The sequence below is a fragment of the Physeter macrocephalus genome, chromosome 1, assembly GCF_002837175.3.
Source record: "Physeter macrocephalus isolate SW-GA chromosome 1, ASM283717v5, whole genome shotgun sequence".
Lineage (NCBI taxonomy): Eukaryota > Metazoa > Chordata > Mammalia > Artiodactyla > Physeteridae > Physeter > Physeter macrocephalus.
Genome location: NC_041214.2, coordinates 63,709,351 through 63,726,686, shown reverse-complemented (window position 1 = coordinate 63,726,686; position 17,336 = coordinate 63,709,351). Strand labels below are relative to the sequence as shown.

The window sequence follows — 17,336 nt, the reverse complement described above, 5'->3', positions numbered from 1 at the left end:
ATTTTATGAGTAGATGCCTACAATAGGGCATCAGAACTACCAATGCTGCTTTAAGTACAGCAAAATTGCAAACTCTAAAATTTTCATTTTTCTTCTTGAACAAATTTTGATATGCCTTTGTTCTTTCACAAAACTCTGGTATGCTACATATTAAACATGTTCCAATCTTGATGAGTATTAAACATTTTATTTAAAGATTTGAAAGTAAAAAAAACGGTACACAAATACAGATCACATTATACAAGGCAGTATTCTACATGACAAAAAGCAAAACAAAACAAAATTTTAAAAGTAAATGTACAGGTACTAAACAAGCATAATACCTGATATGCATTTCAGGCTGCATACACATAAAATGATCTGACCACATACATGCTTATACAAAATAAATTTTTTCTTAGAACACCAAAATTCCAACCATTAAGTCAACTGCCTTAGTCCCCTGGTAAGTAACCTGAAACAACTTCTATGTAATATAAAAAGAATTGGCATGGCACATAAGGACTACAAAAACCAGAATACAATTTAAAACATATTTGTAATTCAATTCTGTATAAAATATACACAGTAAATCTTATTAGTTTTTTTAAAAAAAATATTTAAAAAAAAGGCCACTGTGAATAATGGTTAAAACCTCATCACAGAAAAATGTTTCACCATTTGTAACATTGATAGAAAACTGATGGATTTTTTTTAGAAGATATCTAACTTGAAGGTCATTAACTCAAAACTTGTTTAAAATTGTAGATAAGATAGTAACTGTCCACCCCTTCTCAAAATGTTTTATCATGAATACTGTCTCTAATATGTAACTAAGGACAAACTAAAAGAAAAACTCAAAAAAATGTTTCTCAAAATGAGGTCCAAAGACCCAACAGAACTCTAAGGCAGGCCCAGTAATGTGCATATTAAACACACTGACTATGTGATTATTCCACATTCTAAAACTTGAGAACGAATGCCCTAAGGGAAACAGGACCACTTAAAAGCAAGATGATAAACATATTTCTGATATGTCAAAAATTTCTATAAATTTATGATTTGAAGTGAATATTGCTTTTTGTTTTAAAACAAGTTTCAGGTCTTAAGAGAAACATACATACCCCTTAAATAAACATGTAAATTATATAAACATTTCCTTGGAGGTTTTTGGGTTTTTTTGTTTTGTTTTTTTTTTTGCGGTACGCGGGCCTCTCACTGCCGTGGCCTCTCCCGTTGCGGAGCACAGGCCCCGGACGCGCAGGCTCAGCGGCCATGGCTCACGGGCCCAGCCGCTCCGCGGCATGTGGGATCCTCCCGGACCGGGGCACGAACCCGTGTCCCCTGCATCGGCAGGCGGACTCTCAACCGCTGCGCCACCAGGGAAGCCCCCTTGGAGGTTTTCATTGCTTTCAGACATAGCTATTCAAAGAAAAGAGAGTACATGGCCAGAAACTTTGGAAAAATTACATTTCAAATGAAATGCAGCATCCCCATGCTCCCAAAAAAGAGATAATTTATTAAATGCCTACATATTTTAAATCATTCTAAATTTAAGACTAGATAGCTTTCCTAAAAGTTACATTTTACTAAGATTGGACAATTATAAGTAATTTAAATGATCATGGTTATTTTTTAAGTCCCTTTTCATAAAAAAAATTTAAAATAAACAACAGAAGGATGCTATCATTGGCATCATTTTAAATAATAAATTGTTAAACACTAATATTAATAAAAAATAATCTGAAGAACTCTGCCCCTGAAATGTATTCTACTCTGATTACATGTGTTACCTACTTAACAAAAACTCACTTAAGGAGCTGGAACTGTGATGAGTGTGAGTGTACGTGCATATCCTGAAGATTTATTCATGTTTACTTTATTACTTTTTCTTGAGTTTCACTGAAGACTCCACAAACAGGATCCGAAAGTATGGATAATGTGGTTTGGGGAAGAAACAAGCATGGTTCGGACACTATTTGGAAGATAAATTATTTTCCTGTATACTGAATTATAAGGAAAAAATAGTATACATTCTGTGTCCTCTGGATAATGGAATGCTTTTACATTTGGTAGCAAGTGAGTGCTTCCTTATTATTTAAGTCAAATCACAAAAAGCGTCTGTGAGATTTACTGTCCAATAAGAAATAAATATTACCATTGCACTTTTCTGTATCTATTTTAAGTTTCTATTTTTTCCTTTTTATATACTGAGAAGTGTTCCATTTAACTGCATCCTAGGTTCTTTGAACTACATTTATTAACACTCCAGTTAAAGTTCCCACTACAGGGACAAGCTCAGACACTAACCCCTTAACATACTAAAGAAATCACTTGAATCAGTTTTTCAAAAACAGCTAATGATTTGGAATCTGATTCTTAATAAAATGTGCCTATTTTCTTCCTCAAGGAGAATCTGTGTTCCCTCATTCTAAGCAAGCAACATTTTTTATTACCAATTTATAATTGTTGCCTTAAAAATCAATAATTTAATTTGCTAAGGCAATGATAAAACTTACAGCTGAATTTTTAAACACACAGAACTCAGAAAGTAATAGGTAATATAACAAGTTGTATTTTGCATTACTCTTTTATTCCAAAATTAAACACTTAAATGACTTCATGAGTATGACAAAAATCAGGGCAGGCTTATGATGTAATCCCACCATGTACCTTAATGCAACATATGCTCTTTTTAGTCAGTACTTCCTTTAAACGAAAAAGACAACTTTATTATTCATCAGTAGGTTGCTGGATTACCAGTGTAACTAAATTTTGACATGATTGTCTGCAAACTAGTTTCATTTCTTTTCCATAGTTAAACTTAGATGTAATAATTGACTCTTACAGCCAACAATAGAATATACTGAGTGCTTTTTCTGCAAGTGAAAAATATAAAATGGTTCTTTGTATCCAGGCTGGTAACAAGTTTATCCATGCACTAAATGGCAACACAAGCAAAATGCATAGTTGAGAAAGGAGGATCAGACACATTCTTCTGCAGACATCAAAAGAGGATTAATGTACTCAAAACCTTCAAATTCAGACTGATCGATCTTCCTCACAATGTCACTGTTGAAAGAAAAATAATTTTCATCATCAAGATTTCTTTGAGTTTTTACTTAAATGGAAAAATAAGATTAAAAAATTAAAAATAAGGCTAATTTATATAAGTTATAGGGGGAAAATCTACAAGTTTTTAGATTAACCCCAAAACATTTTCTAGAAGAATCAGGAATGTTGAAAATCAAAAAAGACTAATAATCCCACGAGCAAGTTTAGAACCAAAAAGTAGCCCAAAACTGAAGACTGGGAATAAAAAAGGTACAAATTGTCATAATCCTAGGTAATCTTAACTTTTGACCTGAACAACATTCATAATTTAACATCCAGGTCTGTATTAGTGTGCAATTTAGTAGTCACCCCAAGAGCCAGATGGAAGATGGTGAAGAGAAGGCCCAGAAGAAGTTAACCAAATTGAAAAGACAACAGGAAGAAGAACACTGAAAGACCTGGAGTGAGGAAGGGTCACCACAGGGAGGCAGTGGGTCACAGGGAGCAGAGAGGTTGGCATTCTGCTACACTGGGCTCCTAGTTTAATTCACAAGAGTATTTCCATCAAATATTTTACTACTTAAATGTTCATACCATACTGCAGAGCACCACGTTACACAGGACCTAGTCTCTTCCTTCAAGAAGAGAAGGAAGGTAGGTACTTCACATAACAGAAAGCAGTACCTGCTAAGTTTCCTACATGACAAGCTAAGTTCTACTCTAACCACAGTTCTAAAGAGAAAGGTGGGGCTTCCCTGGTGGCGCAGTGGTTGCGCGTCCGCCTGCCAACGCAGGGGAACCGGGTTCGCGCCCCGGTCTGGGAGGATCCCACATGCCGCGGAGCGGCTGGGCCCGTGAGCCATGGCCGCTGAGCCTGCGCGTGCGGAGCCTGTGCTCCACAACGGGAGAGGCCACAACAGAGGGAGGCCCGCATACCACAAAAAAAAAATAAAATAAAAAATAAAGAGAAAGGTGACTTCTTGGAGAAATCAAGAAAGGCAGCATCATTCCACAAACACTTACTGAATGGAATTATGAAAGATTATGGTAGGTCTGGGGAATGCCAGTAATTTATTAGAGTTAGAGCACAGGAATAGAAGGGTGTTAAGTGGCAGAGGATGTTGGAAGGAAGGTAATGGCTAGCTCAAAGAAGCCAGTGATGTTTACACTAAGTAGGTCCACCTTGATCCATCAAAGGTCTGGTTACATCTGAGGTAGCTCTGAAAGATGGGGAAGATTTCAATAGGTGAAAAGGAAGGAGGACTAGAGAGAAAATGTTAACAGCATGCTATCAGGGAATGGTGAGTAACTGAGCCTGATGAGAACGCAGCGTTTGTGTTATAGTGAGAGATATGGCTATAAAGTCAGGCTGAAGTAGATGCTGGGAGGCCTTAATTACTAACCAAGGGGATAGACTTTTTCTGCTAGGCAATGTAGGAGTTACTGAAGGTTTCTGATGAAAGGAGTTAAAGAACTGGAGTGGTACTTCCTGAGTGTACCGAATAGGCTGCAAAGTAAAGAAGGAGTCAGTTAGGATGGCATGATATTCTACGTATGATCTGAGAGAGCGGAGCTGGGCTTATGGCAGTGGGAATGGAAACGACACAAGTGATGAAGTAAAGCAAAAAGAGACAAGGACTTGGCTGCTGAAGGTATTATATAGTTTGGTAAGGAAAAGTTAGAGCCAACAACCACTGACTCAGCTCTTGAATCCAAATGCAGGACTGCATGGTGGTACAACAAGCAGAAAAGGGTAAATGAAAACAAGGACCCGAGTGAGAACAATTTAGACTTCATGTGTTTGAGGTGCGTATCTGACAAACTAGGAGAGATGTTTAAACTAGTAGAAGGAAATGCAGCTCAGGAGAGGTATCAGGGCAGGCGCTAGGAGCTTCAGAAACCACTGCTCATTTATTCTTCACAGCACCTTGGGTGGTAGGCAATACAAGAAGACACAGGCTCAGAGAAGTTATGCAATTCACACCCAGGGTAACCAGCTGGTAAGAGGTGGCGTTGGGATTCAAATTCCTATCTTTTGGTTAAATCCAGTGCTCTTTCTAATATACAATGCTGCCAGAAATAATGATTTGGGTACACCTCTCCTTCCTTTAGTAGCCAGTAAGCTTTCTGAGAGATTGGCCTATGCCTTGATCATCTTTGAATGTGCAGTACTTAGCATAGTGCCTTTTGCTTAAGAATTGTTTGCCAATTTAGCTGGGAGTCATTTAATAGCTGGTATCCATGCTACGGGGTTGGCTGAAATCTCCAAGGTACAAACTGCATATAGCAAAGAGAAGGCAGTCATGAACAGAACCACGGAGCATCCTAGTCTCAAGGGGACAGGGAAAATAAGATGACAAGTGGTTAAAGAGATGACGCACAAAGAGGGTATGCAGTGCCAACTAAAGCAGGCCATGAGTGCCAGATGCTTTACTGACATCGGAGGAGATGGGGGCAGATCAAAAAATGCTTTAGGGCTTCCCTGGTGGCACAGTGGTTGAGAATCTGCCTGCTAATGCAGGGACACGGGTTCGGGCCCTGGTCTGGGAAGATCCCACATGCCGCGGAGCAACTAGGCCCGTGAGCCACAGCTACTGACCTGCGCATCTGGAACTTGTGCTCCGCAACGGGAGAGGCCGCGATAGTGAGAGGCCCGTGCACCGCAATGAAGAGTTGCCCCCGCTTCCCACAACTAGAGAAAGCCCTCGCACAGAAACGAAGACCCAACACAGCCAAAAATAAAATAAATAAATAAAATTTTAAAAAGCTAAAAAAAAAAAAAGCTTTAAAATTTAGAAATTAAGAAGTCAATTCAACCTTCAACAGGTGAAAAAGCAGGTTAAATTGTAAGAGGTTAAAGTGTTGGCAGCAAGAAAGTGTAAGATAATGTTGACTACTCTGAAGGAATTTAATAGAGATAGTGCTTATTTATTTTTCTTTTACCATAAGCATCTATTAACTTTTTTTTTTTTTTTTTTTTTTTGCGGTATGTGGGCCTCTCACTGTTGTGGCCTCTCCCGTTGCGGAGCACAGGCTCCAGACGCGCAGGCTCAGCGGCCATGGCTCACGGGCCCAGCCGTTCCGCGGCACGTGGGATCTTCCCGGACCGGGGAACGAACCCGTGTCCCCTGCATGGGCAGGCGGACTCCCAACCACTGCGCCACCAAGGAAGCCCTATTAACTATTTTTGAAAAAGCTTGAAGATGAAAGGAAAATGAGAAAAAAATGTGGTGGTTCAAAGAAGTGGAAAAAATTAGGATATTTGAACATGTTTATAAGTAGAGGGAAAGAAGCTGGAAAAGAGAAGTTAAGGAAGGTAGAGTAGTGGAGATAACTGACAAAAATGAACACTGGAGGAAAAGGGGAGAGTACCCCTTGCCTTCCAAGAACTGGGAAGAAGCAAAAGTTTGGGAAGAGTTAGAGAGCAATTCTGAGATGCAAGGTGGTCGGTCTGGTGACAGCCGGAAAGGAAGCAAGCTCACAGCAGAGAGGTCTCAATCCTGGCAGTCAACTCAAGGCAAGGTTAATCCATTTAGAGTGATGAAGGCAGGGGAAGGGTTGAAGGCTTCTAAAATGTAGAGATAGTTTAGAACAGCTGCGGTGAGGAACGTGACAAGAACTAACAAGATGTACAAGTAAAATGACTGCCAAGCAGAAAGGGCTTTATGAGATGAGAATGAATCCGTAATGACAGGTGAAGGATCAAATATCCCCAAGTTATTCTAAACTTTAAGAGATACAACATAAACACAAAAAGTATGTCAGATCACTGCTGCCTGGACTTGATATGTTGATGTAATCTTTTTAAAAAAGTAATTTGGCAATACATATCAAGAGCTTTAAAAATTTCGCACCCTTTGACCTAATTCCTCGTCTAGGAATCTATCTTAAGGTAATACTCAGGAACTCAGACAAAGATGGTCATCATCAAAATGGGAAACAGCGCAGTGGAGTGGAAAGAGCACAGGCCTTAGTCAGACTTGGGTTGGAATCCTGGCTCTGCCACCTCATAGCTGCGTAACTTTGCTTAACCTCTCTGAGCCTTGGTTTCCTCATCTGTAAAACGAAGATGATGACAACTAGGTTTACACGGTTGTTGTGAGAATTAGAGATAATACACATAAAGCAAAGAAGAAAATGACAATTACTGTTTTTATAATTGTATAATTCAAACATCCCATAACTGAATGATTAGATAAAATACAGCATAATCTGATAATGAAACACTGTGTAGCCATTAAAAATGGGACTTTCAAAGAACTTTAAAAATATTGCAGTCTATAGAATTACTTACTCATCATCTGGAGTGAGCTGGACAGGTTCATTCGTAAACTGAGAATCAAAGTTGTCCAAACCAAATTCCCCAGAAATATTTGGTTTAAAGGGAGGTACCACCTGCTTTTGCTCCATCTAGAAAAGACATAGTAGATGACAGCTCAAGCCTGCATTCTTAGAAATATTCCACCTCTACATTTCTCCTCTGTCCTCAGATATTTCCCAGTCTTATTAAAATGAGTCCCTAGGCATTGTTCTACAATATTCACAATGATGGAAATCATTTACAAATCTGAACATTGATGCAGGCCTCAATAATATTACAACCTGCTCCATTAAATTAATGTTCTAAGCTTTCACTGTTTCAAAAGCTTTTTTAAAAGCACTGAAGAGAGTGGTTTTAAATTATTTAAGCTGTGATATACTAGTTTTTCAATATTAAGTTAATAAATTTTGGCCCAAGAAAATAATGAAACCTAATATATAAAACAGTCCAATTTACATACCATATCCCAATCAACATTTCGGAAGAATGGGTGGCCCTGAATATCAGCAAATCCTGTTTGAGGATGACAACCCAATCGTTCCTTTGGGTCCTATGGCGGAAAGAAATGTTTCAAGAACTGGGTGAATATCCTGCTTTAGAATAAATCATCTTTGTGACCTGTGTTTTGTGTCTATTATATGATACCTTTATGTCTGAACTCAGAATGGTCTACCTTTCTTTTCTAGAAAGTGCAACACTAGATACTCAAATGAGTATCTAAGCTTGTGACAAGTAAGATTTCCTCATGGCTCTCTCTCCAGCTATCCTTGTAATTCAAGTGGAGAGATGTCGCCACACCTTGCTAAAGAAAAATGGGAGGAAAAAGAGCAGCAGAATCAACTGGGCAGCAACCAGCTCTTTCTTTGACATGGGTTAGAGCGATAGTCAAAATATGCAAACCCCCAAACTTTACAAGTTTGTTTTTTAGCTCAATTTAAAAGCCCTATGCCCAATTACAACAACCATAATCTGTGTATACAGCAACGATACAACCATTATCTGAATCACTGGACTGAGAAGGGGCCTGCAACTTATATAGTTATCATGAATGAGAACATGTTCCCATTTTTCTTTGCAGTAAAAGGCATTTTGTTTTGCATATTGACACTTCTCACCTTCACTTTTCACTGTGTTAAAGCTTAGGTTTCCAGTTTAAATCTTTCCTCACATAAAATACTCATTTAAAACAAGCTTGAATTTCTTATTTTATTAAAATTCATCATTATCTTAGAAAATAAATGCAGGGCTTCCCTGGTGGCGCAGTGGTTAAGAAACCGCCTGCCAATGCAGGGGACACGGGTTTGAGCCCTGGTCCGGGAAGATTCCACATGCCGCGGAGCAACTAAGCCCGTGCGCCACAGCTACTGAGCCTGTGCTTTAGAGCCCGCGAGCCACAACTACTGAAGCCCGTGCTCCTAGAGCCCGTGCTCTGCAACAAGAGAAGCCACCGCAATGAGAAGCCCACACACTGCAACAAAGAGTAGCCCCCGTTCGCTGCAACCAAGGAAAAGCCCACGCAGCAATGAAGACCCAACACAGCCAAAAATTAAAAAATAAATAAAATTTATAAAAAAAAAAAAAAAGAAGTAGATTGGTGTTAGAGAGAGGGCTCTTTAAATAAATAAGTAAATAAATGCACATCAGCCTACTTTCTAACCTACCATTTATTTAAAATAAGATTTTAACGTAAGGATTGGAAAATTGGTTGGTGTGGAGAAAACCCACACATTTGGGGCTTCCCTGGTGGAGCAGTGGTTGGGAGTCTGCCTGCTGATGCAGGGGACACGGGTTCGTGCCCCGGTCTGGGAAGATCCCACATGCCGCAGAGCGGCTGGGCCCGTGAGCCATGGCCGCTGAGCCTGCGCGTCCGGAGCCTGTGCTCCGCAACGGGAGAGGCCACAGCAGTGAGAGGCCCGCGTACAGAAAAAAAACAAAAAACAAAAAACAACAAAAAAAACCCCTACACATTTGGTGTTATGAGTAAAGATAGTTCAGAATCGTTATCTTAGATAGATCGTAAAACTCTTCTAGCCTACCAACTGCAACAAACAAAAGAATTTTCAGATGTTCAGATTTTTTTAAAGCACCAATGATGGCATTTCATTTCTTCTGAATATTATCTAATTACAGGGTTGTGATATGAGAATTTGTAGAACACTACTGCACTAAGTGCTCAATAAGTTAAGACATTCTATGAATAATTATCTAAAGAAAACTGAAAAACAGAGCTGAAAGTACAATTGAGGCTATCCCCAGAGACACAATTTTTCCCTGAGTACATGGTATTTTTCATTTACATTAAAAACATCATATGTAATATAAAGCTGGGGGTAAATTATATTGGCAAAATGGAAAGAACACCTCACCTCAGGATCTAATTCTGTCAACCTACTCTTTGCTGAAGAGACAAGTTCCAGATATAACTGAAAAATTACATACTCTGATGTTTTGGAATTTTACATTGCCTGAACCTCTCCTTACCAGCTTCGTTTGTATAGAGATAAATCACTAAAGATTTTATACGCAATTTATACCTTGTTGAGGAAGCTCTTCAGGACACTTGCAGCTTTTACAGACAAAGAACGTGGTATGCGAATTTGTTTTTCCAAAATAACTAGAAAGATAAAATTTATGGCATTATATTTAACTTTTACAGGGCTTTAATCTTTATATTTTTATTATGAGGTATTTAAGGCATTCTAGCAGAAAAAACCAAAGACATTACATACACTATCTAAGTGTCTTGTGTACTTTCCCAGTCCCATTCCTCTCCTTCCTTCTCAGAGACAGCCTCTATCTACTCTGAACAGTTTTTATCATTATATGCATATGTTTTATTCTTTGACTACCTTACCTTAGTTTCCACATCTGTAAAATTGGAATAAAAATAATACCTGATTCACTGGGGTGTTATGAGGTTTAAATGAGTTAGTATCTGTAAAATGTGTGGCACTTATTACTATATTCTATTTTATTAGACGTTGCCAAATTATTCTCCAAAGCTGTTGTGTCCATTTTCACTCCTGCCACCAGAGTTCCAGTTGCTCCATATCCTCACCAGCACTAGTATTATCAGACTTTAAAGTTTTTGCCAAATGTGTAGGTAAAAAATGGTAGCTCATTAATGTTTTAATGTGCACACCCCTAATTAGTAGTGAGGTTGAACGTCTTTCCATATATTCCACAGCCAGCTGGATTTCCTATTACATGAAATATCCATTCATTTCCTGTGACGGCCTTAATTATGAAATGTAGAATTTTATGGCAGTCTTCGCACTTCTTTGGACTGTGTGTTGGTGGGGGAGGGGTCCTTGTGCTTGTCTGCTTGTTTCTGTTCTGTTCAATTCTTTGTATTTCCAATTGTGGGGCTTTTTTCTTCACCTTTTGATCCCTCTTATCTTCTTGGTACTCTACTTTTTCCCCATATTGCTGTTGGACTTATGCATTCAGCCTCTTGGTCCAGGTGAAAAGACTATCCTCTCTAGCTACACAATTCTTTCCTCCAATCTCTGTGATGTACAATCCGAAGGAACCTCTTTGTTATGTTTTTGAGTATGAGAAGGTAAGTGGCAAATGTGAACAGACTAAGAGGTAGGAAGGATAGATCAAAACAACAACAACAAAAACAAACTCAAAGCCTCACGTGTTAAGGACTATATTGTCCAGATTATTCTCCTCTTTCTTACTCAAAGTAATATCTTGAGCCATCCTCATTCGTGCTCTAGAATAGATTATTCACACTGAATCTCTGTAAAACACTGCAAATTACCTTGAAAAAGATAATCCTCTGTGTTTTGATCAGGGTTATCGGAGCTCCCAACAATATCAAATGGAGACCTTCCTGCCATCATCTCAAACATTAGTACTCCAAGAGCCCACCAGTCAACACTGAAACCTTCACAAAGAAATTTTAAAGCAACAAATTATCCATTCTGCATTCTAAAAAGTCAGTAATTTGAGATTCATTTTATTACATAATAAAAAAAACAAACATAATGAAAAAGTAAACTCGAAATGCATTACAGCTATCATGGTAGGCATCGAGGATTATAGGAATATTTCACTTATCAAAAAGGGGAGGTACCTAAAAGATAACTTTAAAAATAAAATATGGAAAATGGAACATAAGTTTCGCTTCCCAAATATGTCTGTAATTTCAGACTCATAGCCTGTATCTAATATTTTGTTTTGAGGATATAATGAAATTGTATTTGAGAATAACCTCCCTTGATCTGAAACGTGATCTTCTGCTAGCTGACTAAAGATCCTTAAAGGACTTGGGAACCGGATTATGAGCAGCTATCAGAAATACCCATCCTCCTTTACAACTGCTGGAATCAAAGGGCCAGAACCCAAAGGGTCAAATGTTTTCTTGAGATAAACATATCCTCTAGTTCCTGACAAGCAGGCAATCTTTCCTCCATCTTTCAGATTCCTGGGGGAAATACCCCAGGAAATCTGAACAATCTTCCAGAGGTTTATGACTCTGGAGTCACATGGCTGATTAAATCCCAACTCTGCCACTTTCTAGCTACATGACCTTGGGCAAGTTATTTAACCTTTCTGTACATCAGTTTCCTTGTTTGTAAAATGTGAATTAACAGTGCTTACCTCATAGGATTATTAAGAGGATTAACTTAGTCACCATATGCAAACTGCTTAGAATAGTGCCTAGTACTCTTAAGTGCTTGCTACTAATAAAATATTATTCAAATTTGCACCCCCAAATACTGCCAAGGTCCCACCGTCTCTGATTTCAGAATTTGGGAGTTTTATGTAGGTTTTAAGAAGATCAAGAAAGTTTATGTTAATAAGCTCAGTATTGAAATACTATAGTGTACTATAATGCAACTGGTACCACATTTAACCACCCTTCTAGCACATAGCCAAAATACCACCAATTTATTACCATAATCTTCTCCTCTTAAAATTTCAGGAGCAATGTAATTAGGAGTACCACAGAAAGTGCTGGTTGTATCTCCTGGCCGTAATCCTTCCTTTTATTAAAAAAAAAAAGAAAAAAAAAATAAGATGCAAAATCTGTTTTAAATTCACCTCTTTTATTTCATCTATCATATAAGGTCAGCATCTATAGGTAATATATTGAGCTTAAATAAAATATCACTAGCACAGTTGCCTTTATTATTAAAATCATGGGTTGCTACTAAATACCTTAAAAAAAACCTGTCCTTATTAGATGTAGGTAAAGAGTCAGTTCAATTAAGATAAAAATTGCACTTAATTTATACTCAAGTAAAATTGTAATAGAAAAACTTAAATTACATGAGTAAAAGGAATCATATTTTATGAAGAAAAGAAGCTCTTTAAATCCCACCTCCTAACACAACCACTGCTGGCATTATGATGTTTCCCTTCTGGTCATTTATCCTAAGGCACACGTTTTTTGGTTTTGTATTTTAATAGCTACAGGATGGAGGAAATTAAGGTACAACACACTAATATGTATAAATAGAGAAACTACACAATAACAAATGGAACAATCACCAAGAAGTTAAAACAAACTTATATGTAGCTAACAACACAGCCTCAAAATACAACTAGTAAAAATGGACAAAATTATTAAGAGGACTTCACAATCCCTGCTATTGTCTGAATGTTTACGTGCCCCTAATATTCTTATCCTGAAGCCCCAATGTGATAGCATGGGGGGGGGCCTTTGAGGTAATTAGATCATGAGGTTTGAGCCCCATGATGGGATTCATGTTCTTATAAGAAGAGAAAGAGAGCTAGCCCCTTTCTCTCTCCCCACCATTTGAGGATACAACGGGAAGGCAGCCATCTGCAAACCATGAAGAATGCCTTTACTCTTCTGCAAACCAGGAGGGGTGCCTTCAGACACCAAATCTGCCAGCACCTTCATCTTAGACTTCCCAGTCTCCACAACCATGAGAAATAAGTGTTTGTTGCTTAGGCCACCTAATCTGTAGTACCTTGTTATAGCAGCCTGCACTGATAGTACAATTCCCAATCATGACAGGTAATTTTAACACATCTATATCAAAAAATGGTAGGTCATACCAACAAAAAAATTAGTAAGCAGAGAAAGATTTGGACAAAAGCTAGAGTTAAAAGTATGTATAGTTTACATACATATAGAATATATAAATCTACGTGTATATGTGGAGAAACGGAAAAGGAGGGAGAGACTCCTTGAATGCAAAATAGAGATTACATACCCTTTTTAAAGTACATTTGGGATACCGACCAAATACTAAGGCATAAAAGAAACCTCAGTATATTTCAAAAGACTAATATCATTCAGACAATTCTTGGGCCACAGGCAATTAAATAAGAAAGAGCCAAAACAATCTTGAGAAAGGAAAGAGTTGGAGGAATCAAGTGCTCTGACTTCAGACTATACTACAAAGCTACAGTAATGAAAACAGTGTGGTACTGGCACAAAAACAGACACATAGATCAATGAAACAGAAATAGAGAGTCCATAAATAAACCCATTCACTTGTGGTTAATTAGTCTATGACAAAGGAAGCAAAAGTATACAATGGAGAAAAGACAGTCTCTTCAATTAGTGGTGCTGGAAAAACAGGACATCTACATGTAAAAGAATGAAATTAGAATATTTTCACACACCATATACAAAAATAAACTCAAAATGGATTGAAGACCTAAATATAAGACCAGAAACCACAAAACTCCTAAAAGAAAACATAGGCAGAATACTCTTTGACATATATTGTACCAATATATATATTTTTTGATCTATCTTCTAAGGCAAAGGAAACAAATGCAAAAATAAACAAATGGGACTTAATTAAACTTAAAAGTTTTTGCACAGCAAAGGAAACCACTGACAAACTACTACTGGAATACTACTCAGCCACAAAAATGAATGAGATTTTGCCATTAACAACAACATAGACTTGGAGGGTTATTATGCTATTGAAATAAGTCAGACAGAAAAGACAAATACTGTATGCTATCACTTATATGTGGAATTTAAAAAATAGAACAAACAAATGAATATAGTAACAACAACAAAAACAGACTCACAGATATAGAGAATAAACTAGTGGCTACCAGTGGGGAGAGGGAGAGGGAGAAGGAAGGGACAAAATAGAGGTAGGAGATTAAGAGGTACAAACTACTATGTATAAAATAAATAAGCTACAAGGGTATATTGTACAGCACAGGGAATACAGTCCAATTTTATAATAACTGTAAATGGACTACAATCTTTAAAAACTAAATCACTATGTCGTACATCTGAAACTTACATAATACTATAATCAACCATACCTCAATTAAAACTAAAAATAATAAAAAGATAGTCTAAATACAAGCTAAATATTAAATATACAATTAAGCGTCTGCTTTTCTTTACTTTATAGCTATGTAATTTCCATGTAATTACAGACTTCCTATTATTAATAACTACAAATCCAACTCAACATATGTACCTAGAATCTAACCATTTCCCTATTGTTAAATTACATGGTACAAAATTCCAAACAAAAAGGTTGTGGGGGAAGATATACACTAAAAATCAAGCCTTCCTCCCATTCTTGTCCCTGACGCATCCAGTTCCAGCTCCCTAGGGACAACCACCGTCATAAGGTTCTTATGTGTTCCTACAGAGATATTCTGGGCGTGATGTATGTATTTGTCTTCAAATTTTACACTATTATATATAACACTAACACAAACATCTAGAAGAAATATTTAGTAATATATGTTGTGACTCCAAGGAATTTTTAAAGATCTCTAACAGGGATATATATGTTATTTTTGCATACAGGCATACATGGAGATAATGCAGTTTGCTTTCAGACCCCCATTTATGACATCACAATAAATTGAGTCACATGAGTATTTTTGGTTTCCCAGTGCATATAAAAATTGTTTACACAACACTGTAACCTATTAAATGTGCAAAACCATTATGTCTAAAAAACAAAGTGAATACCTTAAATAAAAAATACTTTAAGGGGCTTCCCTGGTGGCGCAGTGGTTGCGCGTCCGCCTGCCGATGCAGGGGAACCGGGTTCGCGCCCCGGTCTGGGAGGATCCCACATGCCACGGAGCAGCTGGGCCCGTGGGCCATGGCCGCTGAGCCTGCGCGTCCGGAGCCTGTGCTCCGCAACGGGAGAGGCCACAACAGAGGAAGGCAAAAAAAAAAAAAAAAAAAAACTTTAAACACAACATTGTAAATCAACTATATTTCAATAAAAATAAAAAAAAAACTTTATTGCTAAAAAATGCTAACAAGGACTTCCCCTGGTGGTCCAGTGGTTAAGAATCTGCCTTCCAACCCAGGGGATGCTGGTTCGATCCCTGGTCGGGGAAACTAAGATCCCACATGCTGCAGGGCAACTAAGCCTGCACGCTGCAACTACTGAGCCCGCATGCTCTGGAGCCCATGTGCCACAACTAGAGAGAAGCCTGTGTGCTGCAGCAAAAGATTCTGTGTGCTGCAACTAAGACCCAATGCAGCCAAAAATAAATAAATAATAAATAAATAAATATTTTTAAAAAATGCTAACCATCATCTGACAACACAGGGTTGCCACAAAACATCAACTTGTAGAAAACGCAATATCTGTGAAGCACAGTAAAACGAGGTATGCCTGTACAAAGAAATATGAATGTGATTTAGGTTGTTTTGTATTATGGGCAATGGCTTGACATACAGTCTCATGGTGAGTAACATGCACTTTCAGGGTAAGACTCAGAGGCAAGGGATGCAGTCTGTTAACTTGTAAAAGAACTATACTAAATCATTCACCTTTTGACTGGATATCTGAACATAGGCCCATCAGCTAAATTATTTACAGCATAACACAGATATTGTTATAACACACCCTGCTGATAAAAAATAGTTAAAGGCACATCAATTCACAAAATAGCTGGTTTTTCAGTCAATAAAAAAAAATCAATGTTCATAAAATATTCCAAACATAACTCTGAAGATGTTAATTGCAGTTTTCATATGCCTCCAGTCACTACTATTCTCTGCATTCTTTTTAAACTTTTTTAATACATTTTTAAAAGTCTTTATTGAAGTTGTTACAATATTGCTTCTGTTTTATGTTTTGGTATTTTGGCCACAAGGCCTGTGGGATCTTAGCTCCCCGATCAGGGATCAAACCTGCACCCCTGCATTGGAAGGTGAAGTCTTAACCACTGGAACGCCAGGGAAATCCCTCTTTTTTTTTTTGTTTTTTAAAAAGTATTTATTTATTTAGGCGACGCAGGATCTTCATTGCCGAGTACGTGAACTTTAGTTGTGGCATGCGGGATCTAGTTCCCTGACCAGGGATCAAACCCGGATGCCCTCCACTGGGAGAGCGGAGTCTTAACTGCTGGACCACCAGGGAAGTCCCTGAATTCTTTATATAAAAGTATCTAGTGAGAAACTGAAGAAATTAAATTAATTAAACCTAAAGAAAGTATTTCTGGAGAAACTATGAAAAAAAATTTGAATGATTTAGATTTACCAAATTATAAGGAAAAGAAATTTATCCAATATATGCCCAAGGTCAGACATTAGGTAAGTTTAAATACTGATGTTAAGTCATAAGATAAGAACATTCAAATTTCCAGGGGATTTATTTCCCATAAAGTTTTTTTTTTTTGTGGTATGCGGGCCTCCCTCCGCTGCGGCCTCTCCCGTTGCGGAGCACAGGCTCCGGACGCGCAGGCTCAGCGGCCATGGCTCACGGGCCCAGCCGCTCCGCGGCATGCGGGATCCTCCCAGACCGGGGCGCGAACCCGGTTCCCCTGCATCGGCAGGCGGACGCGCAACCACTGCGCCACCAGGGAAGCCCTCCCATAAAGTTTAACATCGGGCGTAAATATGTTAGTTGGAAAAGAGACAAAGTACTGTTGGTTAAGTCTCTGAACACAAGTTCCAATCCTGGTGTCATTTCCTACTAATAACACCAAATAGCTCCTGGAGAAGGAGGCAGAAAAGGAGGTAAGCAAGACAACCAATTTAAAGAAC

At 38.1% G+C, this 17,336-nt stretch overlaps 1 protein-coding gene across 5 annotated transcripts in view; it reads right to left on the bottom strand.

The window, feature by feature from the left end:
- Positions 1-205: 205 nt before the first annotated feature.
- PRKCI (protein kinase C iota) overlaps positions 206-17,336 on the bottom strand; it is a 94,457-nt gene continuing 77,326 nt past the window's right edge. For 3 of the 5 annotated variants that reach the window (XM_028491122.2, XM_028491114.2, XM_055083738.1), the window contains exons 13-18: positions 12,264-12,351; positions 11,124-11,249; positions 9,889-9,968; positions 7,815-7,904; positions 7,328-7,443; positions 206-3,051 (exon numbers count right to left, since the gene is read on the bottom strand). In XM_028491122.2, coding sequence (XP_028346923.1) covers positions 2,964-3,051; positions 7,328-7,443; positions 7,815-7,904; positions 9,889-9,968; positions 11,124-11,249; positions 12,264-12,351 — 588 coding nt within the window. In that variant the 3' untranslated portion in view covers positions 206-2,963. The remainder of the gene's footprint in view (positions 3,052-7,327; positions 7,444-7,814; positions 7,905-9,888; positions 9,969-11,123; positions 11,250-12,263; positions 12,352-17,336) is intronic. The other 2 variants (XM_055083743.1, XM_007100798.4) reach the window with 1 other exon arrangement.